Source organism: Choloepus didactylus, chromosome 6 (assembly GCF_015220235.1).
Source record: "Choloepus didactylus isolate mChoDid1 chromosome 6, mChoDid1.pri, whole genome shotgun sequence".
NCBI classification, from domain to species: domain Eukaryota; kingdom Metazoa; phylum Chordata; class Mammalia; order Pilosa; family Megalonychidae; genus Choloepus; species Choloepus didactylus.
Genome location: NC_051312.1, coordinates 31,371,486 through 31,396,180, shown reverse-complemented (window position 1 = coordinate 31,396,180; position 24,695 = coordinate 31,371,486). Strand labels below are relative to the sequence as shown.

The 24,695-nt window shown below is 43.1% G+C and overlaps 1 protein-coding gene across 2 annotated transcripts in view; it reads left to right on the top strand.

The window, feature by feature from the left end:
• Positions 1-24,695, top strand: part of PTPRJ (protein tyrosine phosphatase receptor type J) — a 200,667-nt gene that overhangs the window by 120,832 nt on the left and 55,140 nt on the right. For both annotated transcript variants that reach the window (XM_037838476.1, XM_037838475.1), the window contains exons 2-4: positions 19,967-19,985; positions 21,146-21,361; positions 23,705-23,968. In XM_037838476.1, coding sequence (XP_037694404.1) covers positions 19,967-19,985; positions 21,146-21,361; positions 23,705-23,968 — 499 coding nt within the window. The remainder of the gene's footprint in view (positions 1-19,966; positions 19,986-21,145; positions 21,362-23,704; positions 23,969-24,695) is intronic.

Below are 24,695 nucleotides of genomic sequence, written 5' to 3'. Positions count from 1 at the left end.
TTTGAGTTTTGTGTAAGAAATCTTTCCTTGCCTTGTAGTTATAAAGATATTCTTCTGTATTTTATTCTAAAGGTTTCAGGGTTTTGCCTTTCACGTTTATGTCTTTAATCTGATTAAAAGTGATTTTGGTATATAGCATGATGGTGGTGATCCGATTTCACATTTTTCCTTGTGGATACCAAATTTTCCACCACTGCTTGGTGAATTCTTTCCCCTATCGCCAGTGATCTTCAGTGTCACCTGTTTCACAGGGCAAGACTCTATGTGCTGATGGCTTTCTCTCTGGGTTCTTTATTCTGTTTCATTAGTCAGTTTGTTCCTGTACCAGTACCACACTGTCATAATTACTATAGCTTTTTGTAATAATTGTTAATGGCTGGTAAAGGAAATCTCTTCATCTAATTCTTCAGGAGCAAGTCTTGGCTGTTACTGGTATTTTTTTTTAAACTTCCGTTTAAATTTTAGGATCAACTTCCTGAAAAAATTTACCTCATTTGGATTTTGATGGAGATTGTGTTGAATTTGTAATCAAATTGATGAGAACTCATATTTTTCCATATTGACTTATAATCCAGGAATATGGTTTTTCCCCTTTTAAGTCTTTATTAATAAAGTTTTACAATTTTTCCATACAGATTTTGCATATCTTTTATTAGATTCAGTTCTGGCTTCCTTAGATTTTTGTTGCTATTGTATATGGTAACTTAAAAAAAAATCACTTTTTCTGTTTATGGCTGGTATATGGAAGTGCATTTGATTTAGAAACTATGCTAAATTATCTGATTATTTCTAATAATGTGAGTAGATTTAAAATTTTTCTGTATAGCAAATCATATTATCTTATTTTCTGTAAACAATGAGTGTTTTATTTCCACTTTTTCTGTTCTTATATTTTATTTATTTCCTTCTCTTGTCTACTGTGTTAAGCAGAAGTGGTGACAGTGAGCATCCTTGTTTTGATCTTAATTTTAAAGGGAATTCTCCTGAGTTTCACCATTCAGCTTGATTGCTGGAGCTGTTTGTTAGATTGTCGTTATTGGGTTAAGGAAGTTCCTTTCTAATCTGAGTTTGCTGAGAGTTTTTCATGTATTGACTGTTGAATATTACCAGATTCTTTTTCTGCATCTGTTGAGATGACTTTTTGGTTTTTCTTCTTCAATCTGATACTATAATAAATGACAAATATTTTCTATTTCTAAGCCACTCTTGCATTCTTGGGATAAACCAACTTGGGTGGTGATACTATTATTTTGAGACACTGTTGGATTCAGTTTACTAATATTTTGTTATGATTTTGCATCAGTGAATCATGTATAAGATTGACCTGTAATTTCCTTTCTTACTTGTCCTTGTCTGTCTTGGTATCAAGGTCATATTGGCTTCGTAGTTCCTCTTTTTTTTTAAAATCCTTTTGCAGAGCTTTTAATAAGATTAAAGTATAGATGAGTAGTTTAAGAGCTATGCCAAGGAAACATTTTGTGTAATGTTTCAGGAGTTCTGTTAAATGTTTGGTTCAAATTTCTTTTTAAAAAAATTTATCTTCATTATTTAAAACTTGAATCATTGGAGACCACCCATGTGCTGCTTCTTTGTACTGCCAGTTGGACTTGTTTTAATGACTTTCTCAGGAATGAAACCTCTGCTCTCTGTTTAATTGATATGAAGTGTTAAACTTTTACCATTTGCAACTATGTATCTATGTGAATGAGAATTTTATTGATCCTGTGCAACCAAATGAAACACAGAAATGGATGACACAGAGAAATTTGCTTGCAAATTTTTGTTTGCCCAAATTGCCTTTTTTTTTAAATAGAGTAATGCCCCCAAATAAGTAAATGTTGTAAATTTGGACTTTCAAAATTAAGATTTACCATTACTGTTATCTATTTTTATCTGATTTTATTTGGTCTCTTGCAAGATTTAATTAACCAAGAGGAATCTGCTATTCTGAACTATAAATAGGAAGCCACTGATTGCTAATGGCTTTTGCAGCGTTGATGATCCACAATGAAGTGTTCTTTGATTTTGTGTCAAGATGAATGGTGCAAACCTTTGACAGGCACACAGTTGTGGCTGGAGAATGCCCAGCATTAACTGCTGACCTTGCTTTCCCAAGTGAGCAGGTGTTGAATGAGTTCAGCTCCCTCTCAGCTCTTCTTTTTCCCTGGTGGGTCATTGGCTTCTGAGTAAGATGGATGCATGCAATAGAAGAGCTGTTAATAGCATTTACTCTGTCTTAATCCTTTTTAATCCCATTCATATTTCAGTGTCTGAAACCTGGCAGGATGTCAGAAGCCACAGTGCAAGCAGGGAAATTTTTCTTTGAACAGCAAGGACCAAGTAAAAATTTTTTCCTGATATTTTAATTTGTAAGAGTGGAAAATTCCCTGTTGGATCACAAGTAGAGTACCACAACTAAGAGATCTTGCCAAAATGACCTTGCTGGAGCTTCTTATTGTCTTTATTTTTAAAAATGGCTATAAAATCACTTTATCAAGCTTATCAAGTATGATAAGGAGATATTGTGGCTTGCGGCCTATTAAGTTTACTGAATGGGGAAATAACTTTGACAGAAGTTGATGTCTGAAATCAAGTCTTGTCTGTCTAGTGTCAAACCTGTTGAGAATGTGAACATTTGCACTTTCCCAATAAGACTTTAGCCTCTGCTTGAATTGGTTGGCCTGATCTTTGGATTAACTGGACTTTGCTAAATTTCCTTGCAGGTCCAATATAAAGGAATTTGGAGAATCCCAGTAAAATACTGGTTGAAGATGTAGAACCCCTATCTCTGTTGAGATCTGTCAAATTTGAGATTGGGTGGGCTGGATGCTGTTTTTACTGTGATGGATGTTTGCGTTTGAAGTCTGTATGCGGCCTTGAAAGATGTTTGGGGTGTACAGTGGTTCTTTGTAACAGTGTAGCTCCCAAATGCTAGATTCTGGATCAGACCATGGGTCAGCTTCAGGGTAGCAAGAGGACGGATGCCCAAGAACATGTGCTCTTGAACTTCCTGGCCCTCCCCTCTGAGTGCTGCCCTTTATTGAGCGGAGATGGGCCTCATCTGGAGGGGCAACCCTTTTCTGCTGTTTGAGTTCTTGCCCAGCCCTGGGGTGTGAGAGCTGACCGAGGGGGGTCTGGGCCATTGTGGGAGAGAAGGCTGAGAGCTCCTTGAGGAGCATTTGGGGTTTGAATCAGTTGTGTCTTTTAAAAAATTTATCCATTTTGGATTTGTCTGTGGAAGCAATTAGGGAGATCACAGGACCGTTTCTGATTCCTGATTCTGTACAGTATCTATTCAGAAAAACAGAAAACAGTCAACTGGAACAGGGGATTATTTGAGCACACACAGAGTCCTGTTGTTTCAGAGGCATGCCCTCAGACAATTTGCCTTTTAGTGAAGTTTAAGCCCTTGAAAGGAAATAAAAAGAGTTTTATTAGATGGCAAAGAAAGATGGACCGGACTTACGAGACTTTGAGGATTTTAGCTTTTTCTTTGTTAATGCAAACTTTGGAAGAGAGTGACTCTTTATATAATGCAATTTATTTGTACAATGTGGTAATTATTGCTAATGGTTAATAATTAACTTCAACTGAGTAAATTCCCATTGTGCATTTGAAAGAGAGAGTGAGAGAAGGAGGGATGGAAGGAGAGAGAGGGAGAGAGTGCATGTGTTTATCTTTTGTTCAAAGCTAAATATCACTACTTCTGAGGATGAATGTGCCTTAGTGATGCAACCAACTAATGTTTATTCACCATTTATTTTGTACAACCCCTTATGGAGGTGCATGCTTGCCACAGCCCTAGGCCAGGCAACATCATTTCCCCCATGAATATGTGGGAATTAAAGCTTCAGGTGAATTGGTGACTCACCCAGTGTCACACATATAGCAAGTGGTAGGATTGGGATTGGAACCCAGGTTCTGACTTCCACAACCATTCTTATTCCTTTGGAGAGCGCTGACTCATTCAGTAAAGGTCCAGCTGTGACCCAGCACAGCTCATTGCAGTTTACAGAATATGTTTACATCCATCGTGTGGAATTTTGTTTTCTGAAAGCATACAATGTAAAGCAAAAATCCACTAATGTGACAAATTATGTGCTGGGTGGACAGATGTTTCAGTCAACTGGCAGGGAGAAGACTTACTATGTGTTGAGTGACAGAGTATTGGTCTTCCTGATCATGGTGTGAAAACAGTTCTTTGTCAGTGAGGAAAATCACTCTTAGCCCAAACTCCTGCATGGGCCTATAGGATTACTCTCTGAGATGTGTTGGGTTGCTGGATTTGTTGGAGGGAGAACTGGAAGAAGCTGTCCACTCACAGGGCCTGCCTCCTCTACCTGGTCTGGTCTGGTTTTAGCCCAACTGGAAGCCACCAGGGCCCAGCTCAGCCTGGGTTCCTGTTCCAGTTGCTAGTGCTGCTGGAATGCAAAACCAGAGATAGATTGGCTTTTATAAAAGGGGGGTTATTTGGTTATACGGTTACAGTCTGAAGGCCATAAAGTGTCCAAGGTTAGTCATCAACAATGGGTACCTTCACTGGAGGATGGCCAGTGGTGTCCGGAAAACCTCTGTTAGCTGGGAAGGCATGTGGCTGGCATCTGCTCCAGAATTCTGGTTTCAAAATGGCTTTCTTCCAGGATGTTCCTCTCTAGGCTGCAGCTTCTCTCTGAAGTGTCACTCTTGGTTGCTCTTGGGGTGTTTGTCCTCTCTTAGCTTCTCCAGAGCAAGAGTCTGCTTTTAACGGCCGTCTTCAAACTGTCTCTCATCTGCAGCTACTCTCTCAGCTTCTGTGCATTCTTCAAAGTGTCTCTCTTGGCTGTAGCAAGCTCGTTCCTTCTGTCTGAGCTTACATAGTGCTCCAGTAAACTACTCAAGGCCTATGCTGAGTGAGCAGGGCCGCACCTCCATGGAAATTATCCAGTGAGAGTTATCACCTATAGTTGGGTGGATCGCATCTCTATGGAAACACTCAGTCAAAGAATTACAATCTAATCAACACTAATACGTCTGCCCACAGCAGATTGCATCAAAGATAATGGCATTTTGGGGGACATAATATATTCAAACTGGCACAGCTCCCAAAGACCAGGCTCCTCCCTGTTTAAAGGATGTCTTCAGTTTACTCTAGGTTGAGTTTTCCTTAAGCCAAACCAACCCCTACCTCACCTGCTAGTGTTGTTCTTGTTTTTCTTGGGGGCTTATGGGTTGTGGCTGCTTCAGGTCAGAGGAGACTTCCTGGACTGCATCATCTTTTCTTCCTGTCCTCTTTTGAACTATTTTAAGCCAGTGGTCCTTAAATTTTGGAGGGGATTGGAATCACCTAGAGTGCTGATAAGGAACACAGAGGCCCAGGCTGCTTGAAGTTGGATGGGGTTGTACCTTTGTAGTTTTATGGAGTTCCCCAGGTGGTTCTGGTATCCATCAATGTGTGAGAACTACTTCCTTAAGCTTTCTTGCCATTATATTTTACCCCTCACACTCTTGTTCTTGGCTTGAATGCCCCTCCCCCCATTCTTTCCTGCTGTTCAATTCCAACTTTCCTGCCTAGACCCTCCCCTCACTCCCATCCTTTTCAGTCCTCCATCCTGCTGTCCATCAGCAGCCAGCCCAGGCACTGTGCTGAGTGTGAGAATAGAGTCTCCAATCTCAAGGAGTTCCCAGCCGGTCAAATAAGCAGACAGTTACAATACCTCATGGTTAGAGGCAAGGGACTAGTGCTGGGCAAGCCCCAGAGGAATGAAGCCTGCAGCTACGCTGACAAAGGCAGTTTGGTGAAGTTGTCCTTGCAGAAGAATGAGCAGGAATGAATTGGGCCAAGGAGGGAGCGAGAAAGCTTTCATTTGCTAGGCAGTGGGACCAGCATGTGACAGCTAGGATTATTCAGGGAATTTATAGTATGTTTGATATGTGGAAAAATGTACATGAAATGTGAGCTCTCTTTTTTATGACCCACACTTTCCTTTACAGAAGCATCTAAACATTGATTACATCTTTTTTTTTTTTAAAGTGCGTATGTTGAAAAGTTCAGAAGAAGATATAAAGTGAAAGAATGTAAAATTTAGTATCCTCCCCAAATTAAATGTTTCCAACTAAAGGAAGGACAAAAAGTTGTTTATTCTTTGTCTCCCTTGCCAGACTTTAAGCTCCTTGAGACTAGGGCTCTTTCATCTCTGTGTCCCTAGAATGATCAGAGGGCCTGGCATACGGTCTGCATGGGGTGAATGAATGGGTTTCAGACCCGGGTACTTTGGGCACATCACTTTACCCTTTTGCACCTTTGCTTCCTCAACTCTAAATAGAGACAGATGGGATCAGATTATCCCTAAGATTTTGTCCTACTTTATGGCTATCCCAATTGCTTGCCCTCAAGACCCTGAAGCTCAAACACGCTTATTCAGCTGTATCTGCCGAAGGCCAGGCCAACTCTGCTCCAAGCCCTGGAGATCCAATTAAAAATCTACTAACCAGCTGATGTTGCATGAGCACATAACAGGGAAGGTGATGGGTTAGGCATGGGTGGATATGAACTGTGGGACTCACTTGGGCTAAAGAGAGAGTTTATAATCTAGCTAGAGAGATAAGATTAACACATGGAAAAATAAGTTGTAACTTCTTGCTAAGTGCTAAAAGAGGTCAGACTGCAAAGGTACAGGGCACCAAAGGGGCTGATCTGAGAAGGCAGCTTTGTCATCCCTGATCTCTTGACCACCCCCCATTACCAACGGACCCACATTTCAAACTATTTTATCTCCCAAATGCCCTGTATTTATTAAGAAATACTTTGTTCCTTCCTATGTCCGATCGGACAAATATATCCAATTGGAATTTTAGACTAGGATGGAGAGATCCTGTGATGGTAAACCAGGTTTACAGAACTCCAGCCCAAAGCAAAGAAACAAGGACAATAATGGTAGCGTTATCTTCCCTTGAACACTTGCCTTGTGTCAGACATCATCTAATTTAATTCTCAAAAGGACTACTGTTTCAGTCCTTATTTTCAGTTGAGAAATTGAGATTTAGCACAGTGTTCAAGCTGTCAGAACCAGGACCCAGAACAGAACCAGACCACAGAGCTCATGTTTTGACCTCCTGCAGGCTTGTGTGCACAACTCTATTCAGGGTAAATATGTGATTTAGAGCAGGGGCTGGCAAATGATGGCCCCGTGGGCCACATCAGGCTGCCATTTGTTTTTGGATGGTCACAAGCTAAGAATGGTTTTTACACTTTTAAATGGTTGGAAAACAAAATCAAAAGAACAATAATACTTTGTGAAATATACAAATTGTATGAAATCCCAATTTAATTCTTATAAATAAAGTTTTATTGGAACACAGCCATGCTCATTAGTTTATGGATTGTCTGGTTGCTCTTGTGCACCAGTGTCAAACTTGAGTTGTTGTAAAAGAGACCATATGACATGCAAAGCCTAAAATATTTAGTCTGGCCTTTACAGAAAAGGTTTGCTAACCTCTGATTTAGGACATTCATTAGGATTTCTGTAAGGTTGAAAATCACCTGTCACTTCCCATCACTCTTTGCCAAGGTTCCGCCGAGCCAGATCTCCAGTAATCCAGAATTTTACTACCCAGAGTTCTCTTGCCATTGCTTGGATGTCAAATAGAAGTGTCTACTTTGTGTCATTACTAGCATGGTAGCACCTGCCCCACATGACTTGCCAAGGTGCCATTTTATCACAAGATCAGTGCTTTAGAGAGGATGTCTGTATGGTTTTGCCTTGAAACTTTTTTTTTTTTGGAGGTGGTTGTATTTAGGTTATTGTTAAAAGCTGATTGGAGAGGGGTTGCAGTTTCTGGTGTTGAGCTGGATGTTTTGATAGTGTAGTTTTTCATTTGAAGTGTTCAAATGAATACTACCTGGAATATGGTAGGCAGAAAATCTAAGAACTGACTTAAGACCTCATGTCCTTTTTGAGCCCACCTGGAGACTGACATGTGGGGAGGGCGGGGCCTGAGTCCTGGGCCCTCAACTAAACTCAGCAAACCCTGCTGGTGGGTTGGGCAGCGGGCTGGTGCACAAAACCTTGTTCTCCCTGGGCTGATGCAGGCTGTTCTCCTTGGAGGGGTCAGTGCAGCTCTGGCTGTGGTGGATAGAAGACAAGAATGCAGTCAGTCTGAGAATTTTAGCTCAAGTTCCTTTTATCATGTAACAAATTCCAAGGCACAGACTTGCCTTTCTCTGCTCCTCAGGCTTCTGTGCTAGCAGAAGTACCTTCTGGCCCTGCATTTTCTTAGTCTTGTTATAAGACAGCTCACCCCTCTCGCGCTTCCCCACTCTAACGCTCCTGCCCCGGCCTCTACTATTAGGAAAAATTGTAACAATAGCTAACATTTATTGAGCTCTGGATGCTAAGCTGAGTTGTGAGCTATGCGTGTTTCACATGGATTACATCGTTTAATACTCATCACAGCAATCCCACGAGGTAAATACTGTTTATACTTTCTTTTTGTTATGAAAAATTATCAAACACACAACTATATACCGGTCTCTCTGGTTTGATACTAATCAAGATTTTACCCCACACTTGCTTCAGAGAGTTACTGTTACTATTGCTGAGGAGAAAGAGATTAAAAAGCTTGCTCGGGTTCATATGGCTGGTAGGTGTCGGTCTCCAGAGCGCGTGCTCTTTACCCCTGTGCTTTCCCCCCCTTGATGGTTGGCAGTGCCGTGGAACTCCCTCTAGGGGATCTGTGATATTTGCTGCTGTTTCTGAAGCACCTACTATGTGCCACTTCACCCCCACTTCAAGTCTGCAGAGTAGATGGTAATTTATAGCTGAAAAAACTCAGTAAGTTGGGCCACTGGCTTTTGGACTCCTTGCTAGTAAATGGTGGTGCTAGGACTCATATCTGGATCTCATTCCAGTTTCTGTTGATTTTCCTGCCCCACCCTGCTGTCTGTCCTTCTCAATTATGCAGTGTAATGGGAATCAGTGGGGTCGTGCTTTATTCCTGGGAACCTCTGTTTGTAAATCCTTGGGAGGAGGAGGGGTGACTTCAGGATAGTTCTGGGAAGGTGTGAAAAGCATCTGGGTCTGTTGACATTGCTGCAGAGCCTTGTGACCCCAGTGATAGGATCCAGTCTTGGCTTTTGGCCAGTGAATAGACAGTGGAAACCACCTAAGCTTTTTGTGGTCAGTGGAAGGCAGAGTTCCTGAACATGGAACCTGGGGTCCTGATGTTCTGTCCTCATCTGGGTGAGCAGGAGGATGATGAAAAGGGAGATGTGGGAGACTGGGGAGCCAGGAAAGTATAGATGGACGCAGCCAGCTGAGCAGCGGGAGAGGAGGATTCCATTAGGAGCTGGCCCTGGATAGGCAAACACTTGGTAGATGGTGGCTACTGGCTATTTTTTTTTTTTTTTAAAGGTTTGTAATTAATATTATTATTATTATTCTTAATTCATTTTTACTGAGATATATTCACATACCATGCAGTCATACAAAGCGTACATTCAGTTGTTCACAGTACCATTATATAGTTGTGTGTTCATCACTAAAATTAATTTTTGAACACTTTCATTGCCGCACACACAAAAATAATAAGAATAAAAATTAAAGTGAAAAAGAACAATTAAAGTAAAAAAGAATACTGGGTGCCCCCCCCCCATTTTTCTACTCATCCATCCATACACTGGACAAAGGGGAGTGTGGTCCATATGGCTTTCGCAATCACATTGTCACCTCTCATAAGCTACATTTTTATATAATCGTCTTCAAGATTCATGGGTTCTGGGTTGTGGTTTGATAGTTTCAGATATTTACTGCTAGCTATTCCAATTCATTAGAACCTAAAAAGGGTTATCTATATTGTGCGTAAGATTGCCGACCAGAGTGACCTCTCGGCTCCTTTTGGAAGCTACTGGCTATTTTTATCAATAGTCGAAGGAGGATGGGAGGTGGGAAAGGGGAGCAGGAGAGAACTGGTGGGATTTGTGGAGTGTTTTTATTATTTAAATTCAAGCTTTAATATTAAAGCCTTCAACTGAAGAATTGGAACTGTGTCATGTCTTTTGCTTTTTGTGGAGTGGGGTGAGGGGCAGGTCAGCAGCTGAGGAGAAAATTTAGGGACAAGCAAAATGGTGTGTTTTATATTCACATTGTGCAAGTGTGTCTGACATATGGCCAGAAATCTCTTCCTAAGAGAGAAACTTAGAAAGTAAACAATTTGTTAATAATTGCACGTAGATCAAACTCAAATCCCCGTAAGGGCAGTTGGGAACACAGATAAGTGGAATGGACCCACTAATGAAAAGTCATGCCGTCTCTTGGTCTTTCACATGCTCACTTTTGATAGAGCAAATAAACAGTGTGGGTGCCTTGTTGCTTGGCAACTGCCATTTGTCCTCAGCATCTGGGTGACACTAACTAGGCAGTGGTGGTGAACTCCAAGCACTTGCCCATCTAAAGGGGGAACTGACACTCAGATCCAATTAAGTGCCTGAATGTGCCTGATAAGAATGCTAGATCTTCTTTTCTTTCAGAGAAGCCAAAAATCAGAATTTTAAAAATGTTGTCTCCTAATTTTTCGATGCTTGATCAAGATTTTAGGAAACATTGTGCACCCAATAAAACATGTCACGAGCTAGATTTGGACAATGGCATTCCAGTGTGGGACCCTGAGATTTACCATATGAAGTGGAGAAGGAGTTTGGATTGGGGCCTGGGGGTTGCCCAATTCTGACCCTCTTTTGAGATGTGGAGACAAGCCCTGCCTAGGGAGTCCGCAGTCCCTGTTTCAGCCTCAGTGTTGGGAGATCTTGATTGAGTTGCTGGAGCTTTGGGACTTATTTTTTTCTCTTCATAAAGTGAAAGAGTTTCTTGAGGTGCATCAGGGGGTTCTGAAAGTGTTTGCTTTGAGTTTCATGAGAAAACAACCCTCCGAAGTTGGCTGTGTTTGAAATTGTAATGAAAACACTCACCCAAATAGGTGTCACACCAAATTTTAAAACCTTGGAGACCACCTGTGTGTCACCTTAGTCACGTGTCGATTATATTCAAAATAAGAATGTGAGATAACTTGCACTTTAAAAATAAATACATAATGAAACAAACTGCTTTTACCTAAGTATACATACATACACATATACATTCAAACATATATAGCTATAGATGAAATGTGGAACTCTATACCTGTAGTTCTTCACGAGATTCCTTTTTAAAAATAATTCTTTTGCTAAAAATACCCATGGAAATATCTGGCCTGGGATTTCCAAGGTTACTCCCAGCGCTGTGTCTCAAAGTTCTCATAGCCTCATCAAAATAGCCCCTCTGGCTACTTCTCTCTGTGCAGTTGGAGTAGTTTATCATGCTTCCACCAGCCCCAAGAGGTGGGAGCTGAGCCAGCAAGCCGGCAGGGTGATTTGTGCTCATCCTTTCCATCTAAGCCTCACCTGGCATTTTTGGGGCATGGAGCTAGGGATTATTTGAACCCTTCTCTGTAGTCCTTCTTGTTGACAGCATTTAATTTGAGTTGCAAACGAAACAGAGTAAATAAGCCAGCCGATTCTCGCTTTGCTTCTCACTGTGCTTTGCCAGGTGTCCCTTGCCGTGGGTACTGCTTGCCGTGCTGCCCGCTGGCCTGCCCATCCCTTGCCTTTTGGACTCCAGGGTGGAATTGGATGCCAACTACTCAGGCCACCCCACAAGGTCTCATCTGCCTTCTGGGAAGTTTTCTATAATGCTGTTTGTTGCCTGGATTCTGGGTTCAGTGGGAGGGCTCACCCTGTCAGTGGTTTTTGTGATCAATGATTTACCTTTTGGGAGCCAGTTTTGCAGGGAGCTGTTGGATAAATTTCACAAGGGAAATAAATGAGAGCGAGGAAGAATGATGGCCTTTCAGAATTCTTTTCATGCTCCAAATCCTATAAAATGCTATTTGATTTTAAAAAATTGCTCGAAGCAGTTCATATTTTGGCGAATTACGTCAGTGGGTAAAAATAACTATTGTCATATGGTGTGTGGGCTTGGTTTTAGCAGGATAAAGAGTCTATTGTTACCCATTGTGTTCATCAGTCACTCATTACCCATCCCTCAAAACCCAACATGTATAATGGAGAACCCGAAGCTTTGTCACTTGCTAAAATCCAGCTGCCCTGTGAATTTACCTCCCCAGCCCTGCTCCTTTTGAGAACAGTGCAGAAGGCTCCTAATTCAGGCAATTCAAATGCGCTGAAGGAACCCGCTCCCAAAGTCTGGGACAAGCAGGGGATTGTGACCTGTAGCCCTGGACTTGCCTTTCGGTTTCATTGTCTCTGTCAAGACTTCTCTGAGCATGAATCAGTGGCAGGCAGATCTGGGCCAGAATCTTAGATGTACTAGCTGAATTTTTATTCTCCCAAGGCTCAGTTTCCTTATCTGTAAAATGGGGACAACACAGTTCCTGCCTCCTGGACTTATGTGAGAGGATGACAATGACACCTGTGAATGAGATTGCCATAGTCAAGGGCTCAATCCCGATGGTAATAAGGAGAATCAACTCGCATTGAATCCCTGCACAGGGTCATGGGCTAGGTGGTGGTGTCTGCACTTTCCCCTGCAGGTTGCCCTCAAGCCACCCATGCCCCTCCCTCACAGTGCCCCTGAGCTCTCAGGTCTCTGGGCCCCTCCCTCTCTGTCCAGCTGGGAGCCTCTCCTGACTGCCTTGCACACTGCACTGTCATCTTCTTTTCTTGTCCATGCGCTCTTGGAGACTCAGAACCACCCTAAGTGTCCTCTGTATCTCCGGCCCTTTGTCTAGGGCCTGGTGCAGTGCAGGGCCACAGGAAAAGGCCCGTGTGGCTCGGCCTGGAGAGCTCCTCGGGGCTGGAACAGTCACAGAAGGTCAACAAATGAGTTGAAGACTGTCCGTGTTGGAGGTTTAGTAGATAGGAAGAGGGCTTTTAGGCTGCTCGGGTCGAGCCTCAGGAGAACTCAGACGTGGGGTCTGTAATGCAGATATCCTTCTGCCATTTTATACCTGATGAAAGGGTGCCTCAAGGAGACCCTCAAGCCCCAGAGCTCAGCAGTGTCAGGGAACATGGAACCGAAACCTCTTGATCACCACCCTGGGCTGTGTCTGCCAGATTCACAGGCTCTCAGTGGTGAAGTGACAGGAGCTCTGGGCCCCAGATCTTCGTGTGTTCCTGTAGACCCCTGCCCACCCATCTCCATCCTCCTCTGCTCCCACTGGGATGGACCAGCGGGAGGCCCCAGCCAGAGGTGGGGAGGGGTGGGCCTCAGCTTCACTCCTTGCCTTTCCCACCATTGCTATCCTGGGATTCTTCACCAACCTTGTTGGAGCCCCTTAACCCTGCCCACACCCTTATAAACTCTCCTCAGGTACCTGGTGGCCTCCTGTCCCTGCCAGGATCCCGACTAACGGCATGTTTTAGGAAGCATGACCTAGTAGTGCTGTTGACTTTTCCCTGTGGATTAGGGGCGAGGTGGGAAGTGGGGAGAGTGGGCATGCGAATGAGGGAATCAGGCCTGGCTTTCACCTTGAAGTTCATCAAAGGTCTCAGTTTTGGCTTTGGCCTTTTGTATTTCAAATGGGGGGTTAGAGCTGCAGTTGAAGATACTCTGACAAGATTGAAACACAGTATACTGCAGTAGAGAGGACCTGGTTTTGGTACTTCTTAATTGTGTACATGTGTGTGTCTGTGTGTATGTACCAGAAGCTCCAAAAAAATAAAAATGGAAATGGCCTGGGTCCTTTCTCAGCCCTAGGAGGAAGCTGTTTCTGTGATCTAGGAGATGACCATAGGACAGAAATAGGGAGATCAAGGTGCATTTGTCAAGGAGACATCTCTGGGACGTGGCCATGGAGTGTACCTGTGAAAAATGAAGGGGAGGGACAAATCAGAGTCTATTCTGATTGTTTTGACTGAGAGATAGGTTTAATGGGGCATTCACATCAGAGAGGTGTGTATGTAGGAGTAGTGCTTGAGTTAGAGGAGTTGGGGATAATTTATAAGTTCTAGGTGAATGTACCTAGTGAGATCCCTGTGACTTAGGTGTTGAGTGGGAAGAATCCTGTGTTCGGAGTGGACCACTGATGTAATGGCTGCAGGTTTGGCTGAACTGGGTTGGCACTGCAAACCACATTAACAGTTTCTTTTTCTCTGGAATCTGGAAGGAGGATCATTATGACTGAAACCACCATTCTGGGAGTGGTGGTGGTTCCCAAATGTGGGGAGAAGAGCTTTGGTTCATCGGCCTATGGGGTCATGGTAACCAGAGGAGGTTGTGAAACAGCAACACATTGCTGGGGCAGGGGATTAATGAATAAGGCTGCTCCTCAAAAAAGAGGCAGGAGAAGACTCCACTCTGTAGTGCTGGTCATTCTTGGAAACAGTTAATGCTCTGCAGGCTGGTTGATTGATGGGTTTTCTGCTGCACCTGGGATGTTTAGGTAACCAAAAGCCATTGGAGGAATTGAGGACAGTACTATACTCTTCCTGTACGTGTCTCTCCTGAATTTAATTTCTCTTTCTGGCCTTTGTTTCTTTTTCCCCAGCTCTGGGGACCAGCAAAAGCCTTGGATGCCTTCACAGAAGCATGAGAGAGAAGTAGGGTGAGCTGTGAGTACCCCTTTGGGGCCTGCATCCCAGGAAAGAAGAGACTGAGGAAGCTTGGTCAGAATGGTTGTCTCGAGACCTGGTTCTGGTTTCATTGCTTCCCTACTTGCTGTGTGTCCTTGCTAAGCCACTCACTGTCTCTGGGTCTCAGTGCCCTCCTCTGTAATTGAGTTGTTGCTCAATTATTTAATTACCTGGGAGAGTATGAGTTTCACTTTGCCTATTGGTTTTGTCAATAGGTTCTGAACCTTGGTGCTGTCATCCATAAAATGGGGATAAAAATACCTTGAACGATTGCTGTGAAGATTTGAGAATGAAGATGATAACAATAGCAGTTGTAATAGAGCATTTAATTTAATCCTTACTATAATAAGGCAGGTATGATTATTATCCCTATTTTACAGATGTAGTCAAAGAGGCACAGAAAGGTTACATTACCTGCCCAGGGTCACACAGCCAGTAAGTGGTTGGCACTGAATGGTTTCCCCCAGGCAGTCTGATTCCAGAGCCCAAACTCCATGATTTTGTGCTGAGACAGGGATGCAAAATATCCAGCACAGTGCCTGAAATACAGTATGTACATAGTAAGCCTGAGTCCCTCCCTTTTTATCCTCAGAATGCTTTTGGACATGAAGGTCCCATAGTGCTTTGGGTCAGCTGTTTGGCCCAGTGTGTGTTTTCTGATTCTCAGTCCAGGGCAGTTCTCTCCTGATTCTCTGCCTGCTCAAATCCACCTTTCACGACCCCTGTATTTTTTTCCTCCTCCTTGTTCTCTTCCTCCTCCTCTGGGAAGCTCTTCCCTCCTTTCCAGTTGCTGAGCTTCATTAGACACAGCTACCCACTATCTTCCATCCCTAGGGCTGCCACGACGAAGTACTGCATGGTGGATGGCTTAAAACAACAGAAACTTCTTCCCTCCCAGTTCTGGAGGCCCAGAGTCCGATATCAAGGTGTTGGTTGGGCCATTCTGGTTCTGAGGTTCTAGGGAAGAAGCATTTCCATGCCCCTCTCCTAGCTTCTGGGGGTTGCCGGTGATCCTTGACAATCCTTGACCTACAGATGCGTCGCTCCATTCTCTACCTCTGTCTTCACGTGGCTCTTCTTTCTGCCTTCTGTGTCTGTCTCTAATTTTCCTTCTTCTTATGAGGACACCCACCCTGCTCCAGGATGACCTCATCTTAACTTAACCGATTACATCTTCAGTTATCCTTTTTTCCAAAGAAGGTCACATACTGAGGTACTGGGGGTTAGGATGTCAGCATATCCTTTGGATGGACACAATTAACCCCTAATGCCCACCTACTATCTTCTTTGCAAGCATTGCCCCCCGATTCAACTTGAGTCTGGGGGCCGGAACTTCTGGTGTCCTCTGGGCCCTGGCCAGGTTGGACTCTTTCAGAACCCACAGGTTGATAGGTCTGCAGAAGCCAGGGAGGGAGAAGGCTGGGAGCGCCAGATGGAGAGGGCTGGAGTCTGCTGCGTCCCTGGCACTGAGCTCGGCTCTGCATACTCTGGTTTAATTTCTGCACAGAGGGAAGTAGAAGAGTAGAAAGTGATGATTTTATCTCCAGCATGAAGCAACTGTTTCCCTTTCTTTTCATCTCTCCCTCCTGTGCTTGGGACAGGTTTATGGTAATTGGGAATCTTCTTAGTTGTGTGACCTTGGGCCATGGCTCTGAGCCCACAGAATCTTCATCTGTAAAATGGGGGGCTTTAAATCCTTTTTTATTGGATGGTTGTGGAGGTTAAATGAGATGGAGCTCATGGCATGTCTGGTTCTTTCACTACCAGGCTGTGGAACCGTCAGGGTAGGGACCAGTCATGGAAGGGCATTTGTGGGGAGTCCTTCTTGATTAGCAACCACCAGTATCCTTTTGGGTCCTTTTAGGAGGGGAAGGAGCTGAGGTTGTTCTTGTTGCCAGGTCTACATGTTGGAAAGTTGTCCCCAACAGCTTTTCTTTTTGCAGTTTGCTTTGATGCTCAGTGTATGAATTGATGAAACTCACCCCTAGGTGAGTCTAGACTTTGAGCTAATTTTAGCAAGGTGGGCTTTCTGATGATTGCATTGTCTCCACCCTGCCAGCTATCTTGCTGGGAGTTGTTTGCAAGTGTCAGTTTTTCCATGGTCAGTAGAAGAGTTTGGGAGCCTAGTGGACCTGGATTTATGTTCTTGCAGTACCTCTCACTGACAGCTCATGCCTCTGGGTGGCAGATGATTTGGTCTTTCAGTTTCTTCATCTGTGAAAATGAGGGTTACTGTGAAAATTAGTTTCCTTGCTTTGTTGTTGTGCCAACTAGTGTTTTTTTGGTTGTAATTAATAGATGACCCAAACAAAAGTAGTTTAAGCAGAAAAGGGGTGTTTTATCTCTCAAGGCAAGAAGTCTGAAGACAGAAAGGTCTAGGGTTGCTTGATTTAACAGTTCAAGGATCCAGGGGTTTTCCCTGTTTCCCCTGGGCTGTCCTCAGCAGGCTGGCGATTTGTCCCCTTATTACCACACAGTGGCTGCAGCAGCTCCAGGCATCACAGGCACACTTGATGAAGTCTAGCAAAGCAGGGTGATATTTCCTCCTGTGTATCTCAGTTATTAGTGAGGAAACTCTTCCACAGGAGCCCCATTGTTCCCAGGCTCCCTTGTCTGGTGTCTTAGCCTGGGTCCTTTAGGTCCTCTGAGGCCTGAGGCTGGATTAAAATGCCGGTGGTTTATTTAGGAAGTCAGGCCCAGGGAGGTGAGGATGACAGAACAAAGGGGGAATGAAGTTGGGAAAGATGGAAAGCCATGCAATACAGTGTTTTTGCCCTGGCCTCTGCTTTGATGAGCCTCTAAGAGACATGGGCTGGCATGTTCGTCTGGCACATGGGGCCTTTTTGGAAGGGTTTCAAGAAGACTAACCTTGCTTACTGTTTTTTTGGGGGGAGGATGCAAAGGAGAAAGGAGCATGTTGATTCTATCTTTTGAAATTAATTTTTTTAATCTCCTCTAAATCCTACTATATATTCTTTCCACTTGCTCCTCGTTGGGAGGCAGCAGAGCTGAGTGGTAAGAACATGGACTCTGGAGTCAAACTGCCAAGGTTCAAATCTGGGTCTGTAGTTCACCATCAGAGTGGCCCATGCCTACCTTTTTAGGATTGTTGGGAGGATTAAGCGAGTTAATATTTGAAAGCACTTAGAACAGTGCCTGGCAGAGTCAGTGCCAAAGCTGTGATTTTAATCTCCCAGAAACTTGCCTTTTCCTCCGAGGTGGCGATCTTTGCATTTTCATCTCTAGCGCTCAGAGTTCTTTGACACATTGTCTCATGTGATGACCATCAGCTAATTAATGTTTACTGATTCCAGGACTGTAAGGGACACAGATTGAAACCTGCAGACATTCTTTGCTTTCATGTACGCACTCCTCTGACTTCCTTTAGCAAGTGGTACTTATGCCAGGGATACCATCCATCCGGCCTTCTGTGATTTGGTTCACCTGCCTCCCTCCCTCCCTAAACCATGAACTCCCCAGTGACATGGAGTGTCTGCTTTAGCGCTAGCACTTTGCTTGAATTCTAAGGGCTGTCCACCTTTAAGTAATTGTTTTCAGACATATGTTATTTCTTTAACTTTCCTGGAAACTGCTTGAGGGCAGGATCCAGTACTTGAATGCTTTTAGGTGATATTTGGATGGATGAACAACTGAATGAATTTCAGTTGAGGAGACAACATGTATATGTACATGAGAAAAGAGAGAACCATTGGAAGGGGCTAGGGCACGCCATCCCAGAGTTTGCCACCCTGTGCCCACTTGCCCAGCAACTGCCTTCCCTTTCTTCTTCCTCTGTTCTGGGATCTGTCATAGACGCCTCTGTGGATTGAGGCATCTCATAGATAGAGTGAGCAGGAAGATGAGCCTGAAATGATGATGGCTTGAAGCTAGAGCAGGGGTAGTGGGGATGGAGAGTTTGAGAGTTGGGGTTGGAAAGGAAAGAAGATTCAACAGGACTTGGCCACTGAGGCTCTTGGGGAGTGAGCAGAGAGAGGAGGAGTATTTGGATTCCTTTGAGGATTGGTGCTTGGACCATTGAGAAAGGGCTGGGGAACCGCGCTTCCTTGTGCAAATGGCTAATTGCGAATGTCAGGTTAAATGGAAGGCACACTGGGCTGGATAATCCGGAGGCTAGGATTTGACGGGCCCCTTGCTGCGGGACCTTGGGCCTTCTCTGGGCATAGGGATTGCTTCCTCTTCAAAACGGGAGGTTCGTTCTTTCTTTTGGTGTATATTTGTTGAATGCCTACTGCGTGCACAGACAAGGTCTCTGCTCTTATGGAGCCTCCATACAGTTGGGGAGACTGACAGTGATTCAGTTAAATGCTGAGAAGAAAACACTGCAGTGATGTGATGGAGAATGAGGGCTGGTAGTTTCCTTCAGTTGGTTCTGGAAAGACTTGCTTTAGAGGTGGCCTTAGAGGCCGCCCCAGGGGAAAGTCTGGAGCAGAGTGTTTTGGGAGCTGATAGGCTGTGGTAAGATTTGAATTTCATTCTGTGTCGTGGGAAATTGGAGGATGTTTTTTTCCCTCACTAGGCTCTCTTTTGATTATTTTCCTCTTCATGAGGCCCATACTTAAAAAATCCCATTAACTAAAAAGGTGTGCTTACTTTACTAAACAGTGGAACGTACAACCTTGGATTATTTTTGACCTTTAAAGTATGAGGAAATAATTTGTGGATCACAATTGATATATTTGAGGACCTCTCTCCCTCTCACCCCTACCCCCAGGGATTTGAAGACCTCAGATTAAAATACTATCAACCAAACAACCTTTCAGGTCCCTTCTGTTTCAAATGTTCATTCTTCCCAAGGCTGCTTGCTACAGAATTAAAAAATAATAATAAATTACTACCACCTACTGCTAGAAGGAAAATAGATTTTCATACAATGAAAATCCCAAACTCAGCAGTAATCTCTTGCAGCGTATCTGGTTTTACCCCCTGCCATCCTGACCTGAAAATTGCTCTGGGAAAGGCGTGTGATGGTCCTGGTTTCCCTTTTCCTGGCGGTGAGACTCTTTGACTGCTTCTGGGTCCTTCGCCCTCAATCCAACATGGCGTGGCTGGAGGGAGATGTGCCCTGAGTTGCCCCCGTGGCTGGGGTATCTGTGAGGAAAGACACCGGGTGGCAAGCAGCCCGCCGGCCTCACTGCCTAGTTAATCCATTGTTTGCCACTGACCCTTGTTGACACTGGCTCCCCAGGTTCCATGTCCCGACCCCTAACCCCGCCAGGAGCCCTTTCCCGAAGGTACTTCTTAGCCCCTTGCCCCTACTATTAAATCCTCAGCTGCTCCATTTCAGATCTGCATTGTCCAAGACTGGATGAATCTGCTGACTTCCGTGTTCTTTTTCTGTTACAGGTTATGTGCGCAGGCGACTGTGAGTACCTTTTTCCTCTTTTCTTGCGTTGTTCGCTACTGCCCTCTAATGGGCACAGAGCAGCATTGCCAGGGATGAAAAACCCACAGAAAATGCTAATTCGTTAGAAACCCCTTTAGTTTTCAGTTTTACTTTAGGAGTGGGGTGAGGGTGGGAATAGCAAATGAAAGAAAATATTCAACTTTCTATGCAACCCCCCAAAATAAAATATGTATATTTTCTGTGTTTTTTTAAATCCCCAATCTACATCCATGGGTTATTAAAAAAAAATTAGTTAAAATTATAATGTAGTGTGATTTATATATTTATTTGATATGCTGCTACACCATAAGTATTTTCTTAAGTTGCTGTCTTTCCCCATGACTTTTTAAATGGTGTTCAGGGTTTGCTTAACCTTTAGAAAAGCAGACTTGACCTCCTTTATATTTTGTTTTCATGTGGAGGGTTGAGTCCCCGTTTTGACTGGTGCTGATCTATTAAACTCCTTCCTGGTCTACAGTAAAATGAGAAAAATAAGGATATGATAGTAAGGTTTTCATGAAACTAATATATTTTGTTGAAAGCACTATCCATTCTGAGATTGTATCCTTACTAATTTTTTATTTTAGAGATAAAATATTTCTATAAGAAATGAGGACGATAGTAGTTAGTAGATTTTTTTTTTAATATACTTTTTTTTTGGGGAAAATAAAAATTGGTAGCTTTTTTTTAAGCCCCAAATTTGTGGACTTTTTTTTCCCTGTTTGGTGAAATCCTAACGTCTGGGAGTCATGAAGATAAATAATTCAATTATTTTCACAGTACCGTTCAAAGAGGGCAGGTCTTGCTGAAACCTTCTAATAAAGCAATCTCAGTTAATAACAGTAATTATGTGAAGCCTGTGCAAACAACTGGAAGAGTTCCTCAGTTGCTTTTTCCTCCTGTTGTTAACCAGTTTGGGAAGCTGATAGGTTCTTTGTGCAGGCTTGAATCATTGGTGCAAGATGGGTCTTCTACAAAAGGAGACGACTTCCATGCATAGAAATATTTTAAAGCAGAGGAGATGAGGGAACTACACTGAGTTTTAAAAATTACAAGCCTAAAGTCTTTCATACAGAGAGTAGGCAGTGGGAGGTACCATTTTATTTGTTTGTGTTTTGTTTTTCTTTCCTGTGTTCTAGGCTTAGGCTGTGATTCCATCAAATTCAATTCTACGGCCACTGAAATTCATTTTAGTGAGTCACCAGAAAACTTTTCGATGATAAGTGTGACCAATTCGAGTGGCCAGATTCTCTGGAATCACAAGAACATTTCATTTGGAGGACTCGCTCCTGGGACACTGTATCTTTTCCACTTTTCAAATGGCTCCAGTAACTGCTGCCAAGAAGTGCACACAAGTGAGCAAAACTTTTCTTTTGAGATGGATTGTGGGGTTTGCAGAATTTATTTCAATGTCATCATATGTGCATTGTGTTTGAAGTCACTTTATTAAAATTTGAGCCTCCACAGCCAAAAAACGACTACTTCTTTCAGCTTTCTTCTCCCCAGTTATGATCCCCTTCCTGGGTTGAGGGCTATCTGGTTCCCCTGAGATCTGCTCTAAGGCTTTTCTTTCTGCCTGCTCTCTGAGCAGCACCTCAGTGGCCTAGCAGTTCAGAGCACAGACTGAGCATCAGGTCTACCCACCTCCCCTTGCGTGTCTGCCAGTTTGTAGCTCTGCAACCTTGGGCAAGGCACGGATCCTGCTGGACCTCAGTTTCTTCATCCTTATTTTTTAAAAAAATTATATATATTTAACTGTGCTTTCTTTTCTGTACTACCTTGACACTTCAGAACCTGCTTTTCCAAAACCTTCCCAGAATCCCTATTGCATCAACAACATTTAGCTCTTAGCACATTTCTCCCTCTTTGAAATGTCACCGTAGTCTTCATCAAGCAATGCTTGTGATGCATAAATGAGAAGATCCATGTACAGCATCTGGTGCAATGCCTGGGACATGGTCAGACCCCAGATGGGCTGTGATTATTCTTGCTACCTCCACCACCGTAACTATTGTTAGTAGTTCATCGTCATCCTTATCACCATCATCATCATTAATTGTAAGTGGCACCACCATGATAATCTGTGAAAGGTGCTGCTCTGATACTGTGAACTTGTCATTTTAAATAAAGAACTTCACGTCTGCAGGAGCTTCCTGGCATGAAGTGTATTGAATTGTGGGCCATGTGCTTCTCCCTGCCTGTTCCATCTTCCCTCTATCCCTCTCCCTTCTTGTTTCTTCTCTGCCCTTCTTCACTGTTGGAATAAATGTCTGTATCTCCCAGGTGTCAGGTCAGGCCACTCTCCAGGCTGCCATCTTAGGGTCATGGGCATGCTGAGGTGGTGTCAACCTGTGCCATCTTTACTCTTTGGGGTCCATCCCAAGGTCTGTAAGAACAAGGGTCTTATTCTCCTCTATCTTGAATTTAATTGGGATGTATCCAGTGTGTAATTTTAGTTACTATTAATAACCATAATTGCTTTCATTGTTTTAAGATCTTACACAGATGATGAAACTGAGGTTTGGAGAAGTGAAATGACTTTGAGTCAATTCACATGGCTAGTGAATAGCGGAACTGGAATCTGATCCCAGATTTTTAAATGACCAAATCCTGTGATCTTGTTTACCATATCATGATGCCTGAATAATAATCTTTATACATGGTGGAGCATGCTAGAGCTCTCAGTAGAGGAACCCAAAACTCAGAGGTGTTTAAGGACCAATTCCAGGTCAAACAGCTAAAGGGCAGAGCCAGTCCTTATTTCCAAGCCTGATTCGGAGATCAGTCCTTCTCTCTTTATGCTGTTCTGTCCAGCAGTATCTATATTAGTCAGGGTTCTCTAGGGAAACAGAACCAACAGGAAGTATCTGTAAATATAAGATTTTATGAGTATCTCACGCAACTGTGAAGATGCACGAGTCTAGATTCCGTAGAGCAGGCTGTGAGCCGGCAACTCTCTCCAGGAGAGGGTGGCTGGCTGAGGAAGAAATGATAGTTCTCTCTTCTTCCTTAAAAGTCTTCAACTGATTGGATTAAATCCAGCTGATTGGATTCTTTCATTGCAGAATACACTCCCTTAGTTGATTGTAGATGTAATCAGCCACAGATACAATCAATTGACTGATGATTTAATAAACCAGCCTTCTGGTTTATTAACCAGCTATGAAATGTCCTTGCAGTAACAGTTAGGCCAGTGTTTGCTTGACCAGACAGCTGGGCATCATCACCTGTCCAAGTTGACACATGAACCTAACCATCCCTCCATCTTATTTCAGAAAACTGCCAAGTTTTCTTCTGTTAACAGTTTTGGCAAAAAAGTTATTACATGCTTCTGCATCATATAGTGCCTCTCTGCTTTCACTGTTCTTTGAGAATTGGGGAGATAGAATCATTTTGCATTTTAGGTCTCTTTGTATCAGCTTCTATACAGATTTAACCCCATGTTCAAGTCACAACCAACATGGCCAACTTCTACCAGTTATGCCTCCGTTCTAAAGCCTTCTGTTTCCCTAACACACATACATGCCTGTATATATGTGTATTTAAATGTATTTTTTTGGAGCAAAGTCTAGGAAGCAAATGAATAGAAATGAAACTCTTTGATTGTAAAACTCACTTCTGGAAAATAGACATAGCAGTCTTTACTCATATTTCTTTTTAAAATATTTATATTTTTCTTGGAAATATTGTTTAAATAGAACCCAGTCCTGTGTTTGACATTGAAGCTGTCTCCATCAGTCCAAACATCGTGACTCTAACCTGGAAAAACAATGACATGGCTGCTTCTGAGTACAAATATATAGTAAAGAATAAGATGGAAAATAACCAGATGATTCTTGAAACAAATCAAAAAAGTTGTAACATCACAGACTTAAATCCAGCGACTTCATATACATTCTCCATCACTCCAGAAATAGTTAATGGGACTTGGGGAGAGCCCACGGACATAAGTGTCACAACAGGTAGGTTGGCTCCCTGGATGATCATGAACCATTCCTTGTTGTCTTATATCCTAGAGCCTTATTGGCTTGCATCCTTCAAGGTTCCTGTTGGAAATAAATTGAGTTTCATCAACCATGAAAGAGGAGAAAAAGTAGTGTGTTGTTTCAAGCCAGAAGTTCGGTTGGCTGGATCATTCACTATTAAGATCCTATTTGTTGGGGGAACTTTTACTACTTCCACTTATGTGGTTTTAAAAATCTTGTGTTTTTTATTGGTTGTTTTTTATTGGTTAATACTGACTTTTTTGCCAAGACCTGGGAGAAGAGACCAGATTAGAAATGTGTCTTGACGGTGTTGCTAGCCTTCTTTTAAGCTCTCCTGGGAAGACAGTGCTGTGTTTATATTCCTGGTAGTTTCTGTTGGAGATGAATGCTTGATATCCTTTAGAGGAGTGTGTGTTTCAGATGAAACCAGAGCCCAGTGACATTCATTTAAATACGTATTTAGTGTAGATATCAGTACCCTATGCTATACATGATAGCTGCAAATTTAGCTTCCCCCCCATCCCCTCACCCCCCAAATTGGAGAAGAACCAAAGATTAAAAAAAGAGGTGATGTTCTGTTTGACTTTTTGGGTTGAAGGGGTGTGATCTCCTTGGCTGGTAAAGAAGGCCACAGAAGCCTGACTTTTTGGAGCTCAAGGCTTGAAGTGAGTGCTAGCACAGTGCCTCCTGGACACAGAGCAGA